The sequence below is a fragment of the Anopheles ziemanni genome, chromosome 3 (genome assembly GCF_943734765.1).
Source record: "Anopheles ziemanni chromosome 3, idAnoZiCoDA_A2_x.2, whole genome shotgun sequence".
Lineage (NCBI taxonomy): Eukaryota > Metazoa > Arthropoda > Insecta > Diptera > Culicidae > Anopheles > Anopheles ziemanni.
The window spans coordinates 84,043,011-84,060,166 of NC_080706.1; the positions used below are offsets into that span (position 1 = coordinate 84,043,011).

The 17,156-nt window shown below is 43.4% G+C and overlaps 1 protein-coding gene across 1 annotated transcript in view; it reads left to right on the forward strand.

The window, feature by feature from the left end:
• Window positions 1-17,156, forward strand: part of LOC131289792 (E3 ubiquitin-protein ligase Smurf1) — a 31,073-nt gene that overhangs the window by 11,269 nt on the left and 2,648 nt on the right. Inside the window, exons 5-7 of the mRNA XM_058319103.1 lie at window positions 11,958-12,194; window positions 14,657-15,566; window positions 16,068-16,726. Coding sequence (XP_058175086.1) covers window positions 11,958-12,194; window positions 14,657-15,566; window positions 16,068-16,726 — 1,806 coding nt within the window. The remainder of the gene's footprint in view (window positions 1-11,957; window positions 12,195-14,656; window positions 15,567-16,067; window positions 16,727-17,156) is intronic.

Below are 17,156 nucleotides of genomic sequence, written 5' to 3' on the forward strand. Positions count from 1 at the left end.
TTAGTAATAATACTATTTTTAAAGCGAATCAAACACGTGATAAATATATTATTTCTATTACCGGCTATGGTAACCTTTGCATCGCACCGTAATGTTTTCTCGCTCGTGACACATGGGCGTAAGCTTCGGGACAGAAGACGGCATCGGGTGCTTTATTTTTTATGCAATTCTTCTCCCTCGTTCGCAAGTGATCTCAGCGCAAACCCACGGATAGGGGGGGCTTTCGGTGGTGCTGCCGGGACGGCGGGCGGCGATCCCTAGGCGACCGAAAGGGGATTGAAAATAAATTTCGCTAAGCGCCAGCGAAGCGCCACTTGCTGTCGTTTCGTCGCCGCGACGTCGTGGCCACAACTGCAAGAGCGCCCTTGCGCGGAAACCGCCCGGCCGACGCGCCACGGTGAACCCCGGGGCCGGAGTTCTCGTTGTCGTCGTTGTCGCCAGAAGACGTTTTGCTTATTTTGCGCTCGCGACGCGACGCATTCCGCCCGTCTCCGAGTGTCTTGTCTCCGATCGTGGTCGTGTTTTCTTTTGACTTCGATGCTTGCTCGATTTTTCCCACCCATGCCCTCGGGTGCGACGGATATTTTCTGCCTCAGTTTGATGTACATATGTCCGTGTGTGTGTGTGTGTTTGTGTCTTGATCAGTTTTTTATTGCCCTGGGTGGCGCTTAGGGTTTACTGGCAAAGTCCACAGTTGTGCGCTTTCTTCGAAAAATGTCTTAGATAACGTACAGGCAAGCGGTCTGGGTGGCCGGGGGTGAGGCAGGAATCGGGCGTAAGAATCCCCCTCTCTTTTTTATCTCGTTTGTGGGGTTAAATAGACGAGTCGCCAGAGGACGACGGCGCGGCTGCACGTTGCAATAAACGAGAATATATATTGTCTTTCGCGGACATTGATGCCGTGATGAGGTAATAATATTTTAACGGTTCATCACGCTGTGATCATACAGCTTTAGGGGTGGATGGGACGATGGGGGCTATGTGTATTTCTGCTACGTTGTTTTTGTTTTGTTATTTGGAGATGCGGGTGGACAAGAACGAAAGTACGGTTTTTGTTGTTTATTGCTGATCGATGTTGTCGAATCGTAACTGATTTGCTGATCATTACTCACTTTTGTCGGTTTGAACTATGAAAAAATGAATAATTAGACTAACATTTCACTGAGGCAGTTTAACATTTAATCTTTAATGAGTTTGGGTAACACCACGTTTTAGTAAACAATCAATTGTACAAATCTGTATATAATTGCCAAAAAAATGCACGCAATTTTTTTCCAAATGTACAGAATCTCATTAACACAATATTTACCAGAATAATGAATTAGTTATGTCGGTAATATGTAGAAAAATATTTTAGATGATGGTAAATTATTTACGAAGAAAAATAATATCAATCAAAAGTGGGAATGAATGTCATTTCCCCTTTTCAATATATTTCTCTGTACTCTTTTCGACATTTGTAATCTATGAAAAATAAGTTAGCAAATTGTTTTGTCTTTCTAATTTAAAAAATTTATAATATTTAAGCTGCATTATAAAAAAGATAGATCATCTGTAAAGTACTTAAAACGAGAACATACAAGGGCAAAAATGCTACGAGCTGGCAAATCCTCAATTTGTCTATATCTATTTTAGGCTTTTCTGGTAAAAAAATAAAATGCCGAATCAGGAAGATTGATCCTAAAATTGAAAATAATCAACTTTTGCTTAGGCAAAAGTTATGCCCCTTCCAACTCAATCACCTTTTGAAAATGTTCGCGTTTGCGTCTAAGAGAGATCCTCATTTTTATGCTCGAATTTATGTATGCTCTTGGCTTGCGATTCATTTTACAATACTTTGAAGATTTGGCTTGCTTATAATGTTACTTTCAGTTTCGTTAGTGATGTTGCGTGTTAAAGAGTTTGCTCTATATTTTATTAAATCGTTTTTGTTTTTAGTTACTATTTGTAATTGGCTTGTAAATGTTTTAAGTAGTTTGAAAATAAAAATAATAAAAATAAAATAGATCCAAATTTGAACGGAATGTCGAGATCTCTCGTGCAATGATTGCGGCTTGCTTCTATTTCCCCTTTGCTTTCACCTCCTTCCTTCTCCCCATACCTACCGTTCACGTCGGTCGCCCTCCAGTGCCATTCCGAATCGGGTTTAGCTCTCGTTTATTCAATTTCCTCCACGCAAGCGTTCGCTTTCCGGTGTGGAATTTAGAAGCAGCGCCAAATTATGTACGTGCCGCTCGCATCATCATCCCGTGCGCTCTAAACCTGTTTGGCTTTCTTTTTCTTTTTACAATACAACCAAACCATTAAAAGACAACACGATTTGACGAACCCCCCGCGGGCTGAACGAAGGGGGCAAAGCGTTTTTTTTACTCTTACTTTTGAGGTTCCTCGAGGGGTGCGGCGGCAAGTGTCAGATATTATTATATATGTTTTTTCTCCTTAACTCCAACTAGTAGTACAATCCTACATCATGTAGGTAGTAGTGATGATGTGAGCAACCTACTACCAACTGTGCGTGCGTGCTTGAACACGATGTTCGCATACCACTAAGTAAAAAACTCGCGAACAAATTGCTAAACCAGCCTTTCGGTTGTAAACGTGATGGCACTCGTAGGATAAGGAAAGAGAACTTGAGAGCGCAGATCTGGTGGCGCTAAGGAAAAGATTTATTTTACGATCGGCAGTCCGAAAGTGCCGATCTGCGACGAGTGATGAGGACTCCCGCCTCTTAATGCTTGCCACCAGCATTCGGCATTGGCAGTTGGGCCTACTATCAGCACCCGGTTGTGCGTCTTGGGCGTCGATGATCATGCACCGGTCGCCTTATCTCTCCCCCCGCGTGGCAAGCGATTGTGGCCTGTTTACGAATTCCTATTTTTCGAGCAAGAGTTCAAAAGAATAAGCAGAAGAAAAAAATCATACCCATACACTGCCACTCGACAAAAATCTCAAGACCCCCAGACACCATCACCCAACGCATGCAAAAAAAAAGCCTGCTTTAAACGATCGAGCAACAAATCCACTTCTCACTTGCTGGGTTCCCCCGTTCTTTTGGCGCCTTGTCGTGAGAGTTTGGCGAGATGGTGTGTTTTTTTTATTCCGGCATTCTCGTATTTGTGTTGGAGTTCTGGGAAGGGTGCGTTGGGTTTAATTTCCATTCCTTCGATTTACGACCACCAGCAGCAGCTTCCGAAGCCGGCTAGAGATTGTTGCCGAGCTGAAGCTGGACCGACGTTTGATCGCATGGATGGATAGTCAAAAAGATATAAATCACAGACGATCATGGGAAAACTCGGGCTGAAAGTGGAAAATGGACTGCTTGCCAGGTGTAGGTGCAGGAGGTAACGGACACGCCATGCTTGAAATAAAAAAACGATAAAATGAGAGTTTCGATTATGGGTTGGAACATTTAAAGCGCGCACTCCGGATGAGATATGATCGATACCAATGCCGCATGAAGGTGTCGGTGGGAGGAAAGAAGGAAGTGCCATCGGAGGACAGGCCATTAAGTCATTCCCGCGATGCGTTACGTTGCGGAAAAACGTTATATTTCCTGCTCGTGCAAACCTTCCTCATCTTTTTCTTGCTTGAGAATTTGAATTGATAGATCCACTTTGTTCGGAATCATCCGAGGACGATGATTCATAGGATGGTAAATTAATGTCGTGGATTCATCAGGACATCAGGTGGCTCGGGAGAGGCAATCTCGATTGCAGGAAGTTTTAATTACACTCGTTATTTTCTTATAGCTTTGAAATTCTGTAGTTTTTCCATTCAATCCATTTTAAACTTTATTTTTTGTGACTTTATTTTGTTTTGTAATCATAAGTAATTTTCCAATCATATTATATTTGATAACACAGAGAAGTATTAAGTCTAACATTCGAAATGTTAGCATGTTTGGTTTGTCAATCGACACCTAACGGCTGCCGTTTTTTGTATCGTCGATCCAATATTTTGTGTGCAACAAATGGGGATTGCAGTCCGTTGATGGGAACAGGAATGAATGTAATATATTGCAGTTCGCCCCCCAGGACCACACACATCGTGTGGTGAAAAAACAACGAAACGAAAAAGAAGAAGTACGGTCCGAAGAAAAACGTCAGTCGCTCGATGATGTCTTAACTTTGGCGTCTTCTCATAATCTTTCATGCCTGCAGTGTGAGTGTGTTTGATTTTCCCTTTCGCTGGTATTTATTTCGCATCGTTTTTCTTCCTCCCGCAGCGTCTCTGCCGTAACCTTGTAAACATAAGAAAAATGCAGCGAATCGAACCATAGAAAGACGACGAACGAGAAAACAGAAACGGCGCTTCAGGGATTACAAAACGTACAATTAGCAATCTTTTATGCATTGAATTTTACGTTCCGGTTTTTTTTTCGTTTTTGATTCGTTGTCTCGTGGGGTATCATTACTGCAGCTCCGATATGTTGTTTGTCTGCAGGATGAAACAATAGGGGTATAATCCGGATTAAGCCATTACATTGCTTTGTCAATATTGGAGATTGTGCTTTACAATAACTGTTGCTGTACATTCGCTAAGATCCCATTGAAACTTGGTGGTGAATGCAGCACCTGTGACGGGTTTTACCTTTTTATTTCGGTGCATTACAACAACTGAAGGAGGAGGAAATATTGTGTATTGCCATTGACTCATCTTCTCGGTTCTTTTCCGTCGACATTGCCAGACACTTGAACAGCAATGATTCAATCGGGATACCACAGATAAGGGACCGATGAAAAATAATTAAAACAAAAATTAACGACCGCGGGAAGAGCTTGTGCGATAATGTGATCGGGTGTCGTGCAAAAATCGATGAACGTTATTTTCGTACGAGTTTTTTTTTTGAGAGGGAAACAGTAGTGAGGACATGGCGCCGGCAATGTTTGGTGTGCTGTTAAGAACACTATGGGTGGCCCCGGTAATGGTTTGCTCTAATGGTGGTTTTTTTCACTTGTATTGGTATAATTCTTTGATTTAGTGCATATTCGTTTGAAAGAATGTCGAATGCGAGATAAAGGAGGAGCACGTGGTTATCAACGTTGCAGAAGCGATAACAAACCCGATTGTTCGGTAACATCTTCCGATCTGAAGTGGATGTTCCGAGTTCGTGCAATACCGTATGGAAGAAGAGATTGCATTTTATGCCAAATATTATTCCTGTTCCAATTAATATTACCTTTCGGTGAGGTAATGGCCGCGTTTTGGGGATTGTTGTGAGCGTTGCCTGGAATTCATTTCCGACAGGTCACGTTGATTACGCTGATGAGGATGATGGGCCGTTGTGGGAGGTGTGTTGATGATGGACCGGTGTAGCGCCCTCTTATCACGTTGCTTATGAAATCCGTAATGTGTTATTTGCAAATCAAAAAAAGAACTAAAGGTAAAGTGGCTAGACTGAAGCAGGCACCTAGCAAGAGTAGGAAACAGGCGTACCTGTAAACCAAACAGTGTTTTCCGTCAGTCGCGTAGTTATTTACTGTTTATCGCTGGTGACAAAACTCATTCCTCCCTTGTTCTTTTCTATTACTTGTTATTTATTTTCTATCACTTTTTAGTGACTAGAATCTCACTTGATCCCGTCGTCGTGTTTGGCCCTGCCTTAAGCAATCCACGGCGTAGTGCTCGCTTCCAGTGCCACACGGAGACATTGGGTTTCCTTTCCGTTGTGTGCACTCGCAATCCATGCGAAACGGCGGACATGAAGATGGCGAATTGTTTTCGCCCGTCTGCATGGTGGTCCGGCGAATGGCTCGGCGCCAGACTCGTTTAGTCGTTTTGGGACGGAAGTGCCGGCGCCGGTATTATTTTCTTTCGGAAGCGCGCCCTCGTTCCATTTTGTGGCGGGGTGGAGCCGGCCGGATGGTTCAGTGGTGGATAACTATAATGGGGACAAAAAAAAAGGGGGGGAACAACCGTAAAAGCAACCCCTCAAAACATCATCCAATGGGGACAAGAACATACACGTTCTATGAGGAATAACGCGATCGAAAACGTAATCCATCATTATGAGACGATTATCTGTTTACTTGTTCGCTGCTGTGGAAGTGTTCTAGGTGTGACAGGAAATCGGATACTTGCCAAAAATCTAACACCAACGAGTACTAGCTGTCAAAGGGAAAAAGAACGATGTCGTCTTTGAAAAGCATGATATCAAATGAAAAGAAAACATTAAAACAACAACTCAATTACACGCGTCAACATGGTGTTACCAACACACGGGGTCCATTTTTTACCCTAAGAGTAACAAATAAAAAAAGATCGTTTTCAGATTTATTTCACATTTTTTACAGAACGTTAGAAAATGGAAAACATAATAAGAAGTAAAAGAACTGCAACTAAACAGAGTTGTCCAAAAAGGTTTCCACGAAATTGATGTAGAAGACATCACATTAAATGTGATCAGTGTAGTTCTGTTGAATGAATTCAATTTACTTTTATTGAAAAGATCAGTTGTACGGTTTCATGACGATACCTTCTTTACTTGTTTATTATCATTTTTCTCGCCTTCGAGCGTAACCTTTCCAGCAGATTCGCGTCGATTTTCTTCGAATTGTTTGTCCTCTCGTTAGGCAGAACGTGTCGAAGCACTTGACATTGATACTGTTTTCCACTGTTGTGCTTTCGTGCCAGCGTGCTTTCTACCGAAAGGGGATTTTTCTCGACTGATGGTCCATTAGGTCGAGCAATAAGTTCAACCGTGAAAATTTTATACAAACGAGAATAAAAAGAAACACAATAACACCAAATCCAGATATTTGAAGGAACTTTTACTCACCCTGCCTGCTGCTGGAGGAAATTGAAAACTTACAACTGTCTGCTCCAATTCGAAATTCGTTGGTTTTGGAATGCGGATTTGGTGAAACCAACCTTGATCAACTCCCGGTTGGGGCTGCGGTCGGTTTTCCTTTCCGAAAGGCTTCCATTTTTTCCTCAGAGTTTTGCTTTTGGTTTGGTACACTTTTGCAAAATGCTGGGCCGTGAAACCTGCGGAATAATAGTAAAGTGAAGGAAAAGTAGCATAACGAGGAAGAAGAAGAAATCATACAACGAATACAACCTGCCGCAGCCGAAAATGGTGCGTGAGAGAGTAACGCTGGTGGTTGGTTAAACCACAAAATGGAAATAAAATTATCATTAGCAACACCTTTGCTGGAAATGCTCTCACTCCAAGGGTAATCAGCGAAGGGATGGATTGGAAGTGGGAGCGGGTTGCGTAGGGGCAACGCACCGGCCAAGGTGATCATGCAAGATCATGCTGTAGTTGAAAAGTATCTAGAAACAGTGATGTACGTAAATCAAAATGCATGCACATATTGAATAGTAGCTAACATCTTTATTTGCTGTCTATCTTCACTCTAATTCAGTTGATTTAAAGATATTATTATTAGAAATTTTTTGCATCCATTTTGAGTTTTTTGTGTATACAATACTAGCGGGAATGTATTTTATAAATATTATAAATGGTGTTTTTTTTATTTTACCTTGTTTTAAAGCTGTCTTTTAGAACCTGCTTCCATTCATGACACATTATATCTTTCTTAGTTAAGTTTCGCCGAGTCTCATAAAGAAACAAATCATGTACATAAGCTCATTCAAGCATTTGCCTTGTAAATTGGGCGATCTAACGGTTAGAAACAAATAAGTTAAACTGCAAAAGATCACCCAACAGCATGGGTTGATAGTTAATATGGGTGACCATACACTAGCGATTTTAAATGCTAACTTTCTCAAATCCTCTCATTTCCATTCTAAGCATCTATCAAACCACACACAATGGGTTAAAAATGAGCATAGTCCAAAGTGCCGGATCGCATGCAGCGATGGGTTTGATTGTGTTCATTGTTGCCAATATATTACAAATGCTCGCTTTTAAAGGCACCCCTGCACCCGGGGGTTCATTGCCAGCTGTGCCAATGTTTGTGCCACGGCTATAATAACATTGCCTTGGTCCAGTGCTTTGGATTACCATGCTGAGGCACACCAATGCCTGCCCGGAAGCATAGGCGTCGTTCCGTTAGGTTCGCGGGGGGATGATGTTTTTTTTTACCTTCTCTATTTTCTCGCGGAACCTCAACCTCTCCCGGATAGATCGAAACACTGTGCACTGTAATGATTTATTTGCCGTTGAAGATGTAAATCTACAACTGACCAGTTTATTTGTTCTATTGATTTGCCGCTTCGCAGTGGTTGCGCCAATTTATGAGGAAAAATCATTCTTCCCGAGTAAAGGTCTCGCTATTGCAGTATGGGAATTAGGTGGAAATTACCGTTATTAATGCAAAGCGTGCTTTAGGTCAGCGGCTCACGTGATAGGTTCTGATAACGGACAAATGATGGATGCATGGAGAAATGTTATGTGTCGTTTTCGATTTTTAAATCGAATTTCTTAATTTATCGAATATTTGCTAATTTTATTCCGTGCAATAACTCTATATCTCTATAAACAACAATTTGTGTTAACCATTTGACATGTGTGTTTTCGCTATTTCAGGGGTCGGCATACATTTCCTAAAAGGGCCAGATGATTAAAACGTAACTGAAAGCGCGGGCCGGATGCCCTAAACGATGATAATATATTTTAAAATTAGTACACTTTTGAATGGAGTATTAGCTTTCTAAATAGTAAAGTTATAGAAGTGTTAAAAGACAACATATTTTCGTTTTTTTTAAATTTTAACAAGAATATCTCATTCAACGATTACAAATCAAACCTGACTTCATGAACAAATTCGGCAAATTCATCTCATTTGAATGTTTTGTATGATGCACGAAAATTTTCTAACGGGGCGCACTTCGCCGACTCCTGCGCTATTTGAAACACCTAAAAATGCATACCTAACTCTTATCTAGATGGTCGACTTTTGGAGATTGAAAATGCAATGTAGTTTGTCAGAAATTTTGAATAATTGAAAGAGCAGTTATACAAATTTTTTTCTGGAAAGGAAATTTCCACGTGGTGAGGATTAGATTTAAAATCAGAACAAAAATAGACTGAAATGGAGTAACGAAGTACAAGTTAGGGGTAATTTTTGTGGCTATTGAATGCAATATTAATACTGTATGTTTTTTGTCCTACTCATGCGGCTAATTTGTGATGATTTTATTTGATTTTTAAAAATATTATTTGGAACGATTTTATTACGTTAAATGATTTCAATTTGGGTTTTGAACGTTTTTTTTTTTGGATAAAATGTTTTTCACCGCTTGTAATAAGCCAACTTTACGTACGAACTCTCTACCGAACTCAGCTCATTTTACATTCAAAACTCTCGTCGATAGTTTGTTGAAAACTCATTTCAGTTCATCAACTGACCGTGTGGGGACGTAATCAAATCGGACGGGAAAAGTTTGGAAAATGGTTGAGCTAAGGCGAAGGCAACGCAACCGCTGGGATCCCGCTAAGGCGGCCGGGCAGAAGGAGGAGGGATATGTTTATGTATATATTATTCTGCACCTGGAATCGCTTTTCGCAGCAATCTCTACCGGTGGTAGTGGCACCCGGTGCCACGATGCACGATACGGACGGATCAGGCGTGTTGCCACCAGCAGTAGGTCAGACATGCAGCCAGTGTGTTGTTGGTCGTTTGGGTGAGGGAGATTGGAAAGTTTTCCGCCAACAAGGGTGTGAGGTGAGGTGAGGTTAGGGTTGAGCTGGTTGGCATTGGGGCCGGTCGGTGGGGCGGAGAATTAACGAACCGTATCAGAACGACTCGGTACCGTTGGCGAGCGACCGATTCCACGATATGGTCATGACATCCGTGACGCACTGCAGCTTGGCTACTCTGGATGTCTGAACCTGAATCAGACTCAAACACACACACACCGTACCACCACACTCCAGAGTGATTCGGAGGTGCTGGACCATAGATAAATTTTACTAAGAGAAACATCACCCTCGTGGAGGGGAACTGGCGACCGTTTGACATTATTCTTATCCCTCGGGTGCTCCACGACTCTCCGGCGGGGTAAGGTGCAGGGGATTCTGCACGGTTGGATGAAATTGTAAAGCGTCTGGCCCAGATTCTGCACCGACGGACGGACGGACGTATCAACTCCGCTGGCCGGATTCGGGTATTCCCCTCCATCATGCATTGTTCGTATTGGAAACGACACTAAACACTCCACCCTCAGACGAGAGGACATCAACCCGCTACGGTACGGGGAGCCTGGTGGAATTATGTAGGCGGCCCTGAAACCCCCTGATGGTGTGTTTGCATGCATGTTTGCTCAGAGGACTTGCTCTTCCCGGGATTCTTTTCAATTTCGACGCGCTGCAATAATGGTGATTGCGGTGTACTCCAGATGTGTCTTGCGACATAGTTTTCTCGGGCACAGGTTCTTTTTTTCTTTATCCCTTCTGTTTGCCGTGCTTCTTCTTGGTGCTCTTGTGCCTGGACTAAACTGTGCCATGCCATGGGGCGGTGCGGTACACCCAACCGTCCACATCGGGACGGTGTATCTGGAGACTCATCAGGGCCGTCTGGAACTGGAATGCCCGGTTCAACTCGAGAGCTAAATTAACATCTTGGCTTCTGTGGGCAAGAGCACTGCTCTCCAATTCTTGCGCCAAATTAATAGCCCTTTGTCGGAGTGTGGTTTATTTGACGGAGCAAACACATACACAGACGCACAGAAGTATGAGAGATTTTGAAAGTTTGATTATGCTTCTTTTGTGCGAGCAAACTCTGGAGGGCATTTAAGGCAAACATGCGCGAATCAAGCAAGATGAAACGTTTTGGTCTGAAATGAATGGCTATGCAATGTGAAGCAGAAAGTCGTATGAGTCAGAGTACTAACGATGCTTGCAATTGCTTTGTCGGCTGTGTGTAAACTTCACGCACATGTCTGTTCATTCAAGAGGTTATTTCACCCTTTTGTAGGTTCAATTTGTGGGCCAATGAGATGGAAAATATTCTTTTTGAAATATTCTATACGATACATTTGATTGTTTTATTGATTCTTTTAATAATTTTGTTAAGAAGAGTTTCTTGTTTCATTTTTCGTTGTATTCGTATTAAGCTTTAATTTTTGTTATGAGTTTTATTTACACTTTCCTGTTTGGTGTTATTGAACTTTATTATTGATGAATATTTGGTTAGAAAAGACTAGAAATTTTAATCCATTCCAAGCATCCCACGGCTTATCTTTTTCCCTTATTAAAGTTGGCATCAAATTTGGATAGATATAAATGTAACACAAACAAAGTTGTAATCAAACTATTTGACCAAAGTTAAAAAGAGTATACATTCGTATAAATGTGCGTTTGCCCATGGCATCTTCCGCGTTATGTCTGACGTAACACGCGACATTAACCATAATGGTGTACGCATTATGTCAACCGACGGAATAAAGTTAACTCATCGAATCAACTGAAGTAGCGGAGCATACCCGCGGAGGAGGAAGTCTTGCCTTCGTCGTACGTGCTTGTAAATGGTGGCCTTTCAATGGATTCCTCGATTCATTCGGGGACCAAAGCAACGGCTGTGCGATGCACCACCCGGCGGAACCGTTACCGTGGTCGGTCAGTCGATTCTGTTCATCAAGAAAGTCACGTATGGATGCATAGGTCTCGTTGAGCGTATTACTTCCCTTTGAAGCCCACCAGTCTGAATGTTTGATTATTTTATTGTCGCTTATTGTCACGCATCGTGGACGACCGACGGTTTTGTTGGAATCTGTAACATTTCCGTCGATTCTTTCCTGAAAAAGAAGGCACACTTGTTGGTGGGCAGGGCTCGTTTCTTTAATGACATGTTTATGGCTGTTAGTGTGATGTTTTAGGCCACATTCAATGACAATAATTTCCGTAGATAATGCGGCATGTAATAGGTTTGTTGTTTCTAAAACTAAATGCCTTTCTCGTTATCTCTGTCTTCTAACCCATTTATGTTAGTTGTATGATTGCAGCTTTAACAAATTTTTATCTAATTTCCCAACATGTTTATTTCTTGCAGGACTACCAGATCCATTTGCGAAGATCACCGTGGAAGGAACGCGCCAGGAGTACACGACCGAGATCTGCAAGGCATCGCTCGATCCACTATGGAACTCGCACTACGATCTGTTCCTCGGCAAGAACGACAACATCATCATCTCCATCTACAACCAGCGGAAGATGCACAAGCGTCAAGGCTTTCTGGGTTGCGTGCGGATAGTAGCCTCCAGCATCCAGCTGTTGCGTGACACGGGCTGTAAGTGCGGGATCATGGGAAGAAACCAGGGGAAAGCATTGTTCACTGAAGAGGAGGTTGTTTCGCACAAGACACAATACCGCCACTCTTCGGGGTTCGGGGAAGGTTAGCAGGTGTTTTGGTGATGAAAGCAGAAGTGAAAATTCAGTTTATTTTAATTACACCTGCGTAGCCTTTGCCAACCGGGACGCGTATTGAAACGCGTTGCTTTCCTTAAAACGCTTTTTCATTCAACAGAGCCCGAGAGCATCATCTTTTGTTTTTTTTTCCCCCCGAATGGCACTTGGTGCATGCTTTATGCGAAAAGAAAGGTGCTATGCGAAAGCATGTTCTCTACCTTACCTCTTGGGAAAAGAGTGTCTCCTGGAGTGTTAAAGCAAGCTGTACACCAGCAGTGCACATGGTGACATCTGCACGCACCAAAGAGGATGCACTGTGGAACTTTTGAAAAATTGCTTGTTATATTAAAATTGAAAAAAGAAAATCGAATGAGAAATGCTACTTAGTTCAACGTGCTTATCAATTAAGTGAATAGAATAGTTTACCAAAATCATATCGACATTTAATTATTGGCTCATATCCAATGGTATTAAATCTGTTAGTCATAGGCCTAATAATAGATGGAATGGCATGAGGAATTGTTTAATTTTAACGATGGTTATAAAAAATTGATCACCAATTTCCATTGACCTGGGGCATCGCGATTGGCCTGGGTGCGTAACGATCTCTTGTTGTAATATTAACGATCGTTTATTTTTAAGCGAACGAATGATAAATGAATCCTGTTAGCACAGAAAAGAGAGAAGAGAAGAGCCAGATCGATAACGTAAAAGCCAAAAAGGGGAACTTTAGCGATGAGCTGACTGGTCGCCGGAATCCAAGAAGCGATGACCCCTGAGATTTTCCACCGGGTCGAAGGTATAAATAATTAGGACATTTTCTGGCAAAATACGAATGAAGTCTAAAATTTCGCTAAACATATGAACCCAATGAACGCAAAGAAAAAGGGTTAACAGAAAATTGTTGATTAAAGACGGACAGATTAAATGACGGTTAAATAAACGAATCTGTATGCGACTCCATTTAATGTTTCAAAAAGAAACAAATGTAATAAGTGCAATGAGTGTAACATATTTTATGCTAAACATGAATTTTAAAATGGGCGCTTTAAAGAAGAAGAAGAAATGTATTGTTGTACAATTGATAAGTACGAAGATAAGTAAAAGATAAACCTTACTTTGAAAAAATATTTTTGCTAAATTTTATCTCTTACTCGCCAGAGCTCCCTCTTTCGTTTCATTTAAATCCATTTGTGTCAATTGGAATTTGCCTCTTGTCCACTGGTACGTCACCTCGAGTCTCACTGTGCATGTGCTCTCTAAGGGTGGAGGCAGAAATCACACATCCCTTTCGCAGTAAATATTCCAACAAGTCGACCTTGAATGCAAGGCATGTGCGCACGTTGATTGCACTGCACCATCTTGCTGCACCCCTGACGACGTGTCGATTTTGATGCCGTGCGTTGGAAAGTGGGCCAAATCTGGCCCCACACGAGAGGAATGCCTTGTCTGGCGATGGTTAAATATTTTCCCGCACTGCTAAACGCCACTTGAATGTCCTGCACATCATGCATTGGCAAGAGTTGGCGAGACGATTACAAGATCCTATGTGGACGTGGAGCGACGGCTGGAGAACAGTTGAGGGAACGTGCCACGAGAACTTCCCAGGGTGAAACTGTTTGACATGCCGTTAGAGCGCCCGAGAGTGCGCAGCTTCTTGTTGTAACCCTGTGAAGTAATTTGTCAATGGCGAATTCATTTTCCGTTTAAGCTGCCTCTTGTGCATCGCTGAGTGGTAACCTTCGTTAAAATGACGACCCGTTTCGGGTCCCGGGTCGTCTGGTTGGCTAATTTCTCTCCAACGCCGACGGCTGGCGCTTCTTTTCTTTTGTCAGAAACTGGTGGAGAAACTAGGTGCTATAAATTAATTAATTCTGCTCCGCTTTTCTGACGGGCCGAGATTATTATGATGGGCATCATCATCATCATAATCATCTTGGTGAAATGGTACCTTTGAAAGAGTGTTGTGCATCTGCCCTTTGGAGCATTCCGTCAGCTCTCGAGGTAGGGCCGAAGAGGAAAAATAAAACTCCCCGAACGAGCAAGTTGCCCTCCGACCATCTGGCCGTCGGCCTGGAAGCGACCGTTTTCGCACAATGCACTATTTACTACTCATTAGCGCAGGCATCCAGCTTCACTAATTGGGGGTAGTCGACGATTTAGGGTGTTTCTTTCTTTCTCCGCTTCGTACTTCTTGACCCTAAGGGTTTTTCACTTCCAAAGCAACGTTTTTTTTTTTTGTAGTTGAGGATCGGGTTTATAGTGCCTTACGGCACGATGTTTTTGCTTCGTTGCCTTCCATAATTAATGCATCATTGTTTCACGTTCCTTTTCATCTCGCAGACCAACGGTTGGAGCTGGTGAAACGTTCCCAGGATGATCCGGATCCGGTCAAGGGTCAAATTATCGTGTCGCTGATGTCACGCGACAGCGTTACCGGCGGTACGCCACTGGCCATCGTCGGGCCGGCCGGGGATGTTCGCGTACCGGATGATGACGATTCGGCCGATGCGCTGATCGATGATCCACAGCATCAGCATCATCACCATCATCATCACCAGCCACAGCAGCAACCGCAACCGCAACCGCAGCAGCAGCAACCTTTACCCCAGGGCTGGGAGGAGCGTTCGGCGTCGAACGGTCGGTCGTACTACGTGAACCACTACACCAAAACCACACAGTGGCTACGGCCGACGGAGCCGGCCGGCCCACAGCAGCAGTCACCGAATGGAGTGGTTACAACGCAGACCAACGGTATCGTGAATGTAACTGGCGGTAGTCCGACCAGTGTGACCAATGGGAGTGCCGATGGTGGTCCCACCACGATACCACCAGGCCCGTCCAAGTCGGCCACCAGCAACAGTATCAACAGCATACAATCGAACGACTCCGGCAGTCGGCGGCACTCGACGGAAATATTGCTCAGCTCGAACAACAAGGAAAATTGTAATAACCATGGGAAGGAGCGGCCCGGGAAGGACATCGAAAGCGGTGGGGGAGTTGGTGGTGGTGGTGGTGGTCCATTGATAAATGGCAGTGGGGGTAGTGGCGGTCCCGGTGGTGTTACCCCGACCGCCGTCGCGCACAAACAGCAGCGAAACGATGCGAAAAGCCCAGTGCGAATTCAGGACGAGTCGATCCTGATAACACCCGGCTCGTCCAATGCAAGCCCGCTGAGTGAAATCAACAGTCCGATAGCGTCGTCCAAGCAGCAACAACAGGACATCTCGCCCCGTACGGGAAACGGTGGAAGGTATGGTGATTTCGATAACATCACAAGAGGAAACGACTGTGTGTAAACTTTAAATTTAAGCAAAGTGATCTACCAGCTAATTTAAATGAATTTCGAATAGCCCTATTTACCTATTAACTATTTCAATAGTAACATGGTTTGGTACAGAATTGTATCCTTTTTTTTCCAAAGTGAAATTAATTTTTCCAAGCTACTTAAAACAATGGGGTTTCAGAAAGAGTGCAGGTAAAAAAATAAAATTGAATAATCTGGGTTGAACAATTCTCTGCTAGTTCGACATCCCCTATTCCAACTCAGTAAAGTTCAATCATCATGCGAAACAGTTGAATTTGTTTGCATAACAATAAAGTAGATATACTAAATGAAATGGGAAATTAAACAAACCAATCGCGATTCCGACAGAAGGGTATCGTTTGACGGATAATTAGTTAGCCGCGCAATGGTTTGTGCGAGTAATTAATCATATCACGTGCTAATATTCGATTCTTTCTCATCACGCAGGGAATCAACCAATCCACCAGTCTCCGGCATGACGAATGCCATCGGATCCCTATCGATCGACTCACCCGTCTCCGTGCGCTCGCCGCCCGGAGTGAACGGCATCGGAGCGGGTGGAAACACACCCAACGGACATGTGAATGGTTCCGGCGGGTATGGCAGCCCGAACCACCAGCAGCAACGAAGCGGCGAACATAATAACGCTTCCGGCGGAGGACAATCGCACCAATCAAAGCCGACAGTGCCTTCGTATTTGCCGCTGGCGGCGAGTAACAACAACAGCACCAGCAGCAGCAGCAACAACAACGGTGGGGGCAACAGCAACGTCAATGGTGGTAACAGCGTGCACAATGGTGGAAGTAATCATGCTGCCGCACCGGATACTGTTGGCGGAGGAGGGGGAGGTGGCGGTGGTGGTGGAGGTGGAGGTGGGAGTCGGTCGCATCATGGCACGCCGGCAAGTGAGACCGGTGGCCATCGAGAATCGTCAGCATCCCGTAATCGGACCCGATCGGCAAGGCACGGTGAAGAACCGTCCCGGCGTAGACCGTCCAGGGATAGGCCTCCGCGGCCAGCGATGGGTGGTATGCCGGGACATCACAACCAGATCCGTCCAGGTGTACCCTTCGTACGTCCGGCAGTCGATCTTCCACATGGCTATGGTAAGGAAAATTGTTACCGTACCGGTAGTTTTGTACTTTGTACAAAACATCTTTTGCGAATTCAACTTGTAATTGTGAATTCACCACATTCTTTTCTTTAAACATTTTATCAAAGAAGAATGCTGGCTTTAACCCTTGAATGTCTTAGCATATGACGTATTTCCTTCACCCTTTTATAGTTATGTTCTGTTTCTTAGTTAAATTTTTTTCGTTTGTTGCAATTGTTCGAATATTTTGGTTATTTTTCGAAACATTTAACTTTTTGAAATCAATAAATTACAATTGTCTTCTTCGGTCTTTGGTCAACCATCTTCAGTACGTTCCATTTGATGAAGTGACTTTGTCCAATGGCATTTGATAATGACAAAAAATTACCGCTCTCATTAAGCAATAACACGCGTCAATACTGTACCTCTGGATAGGCAATGAT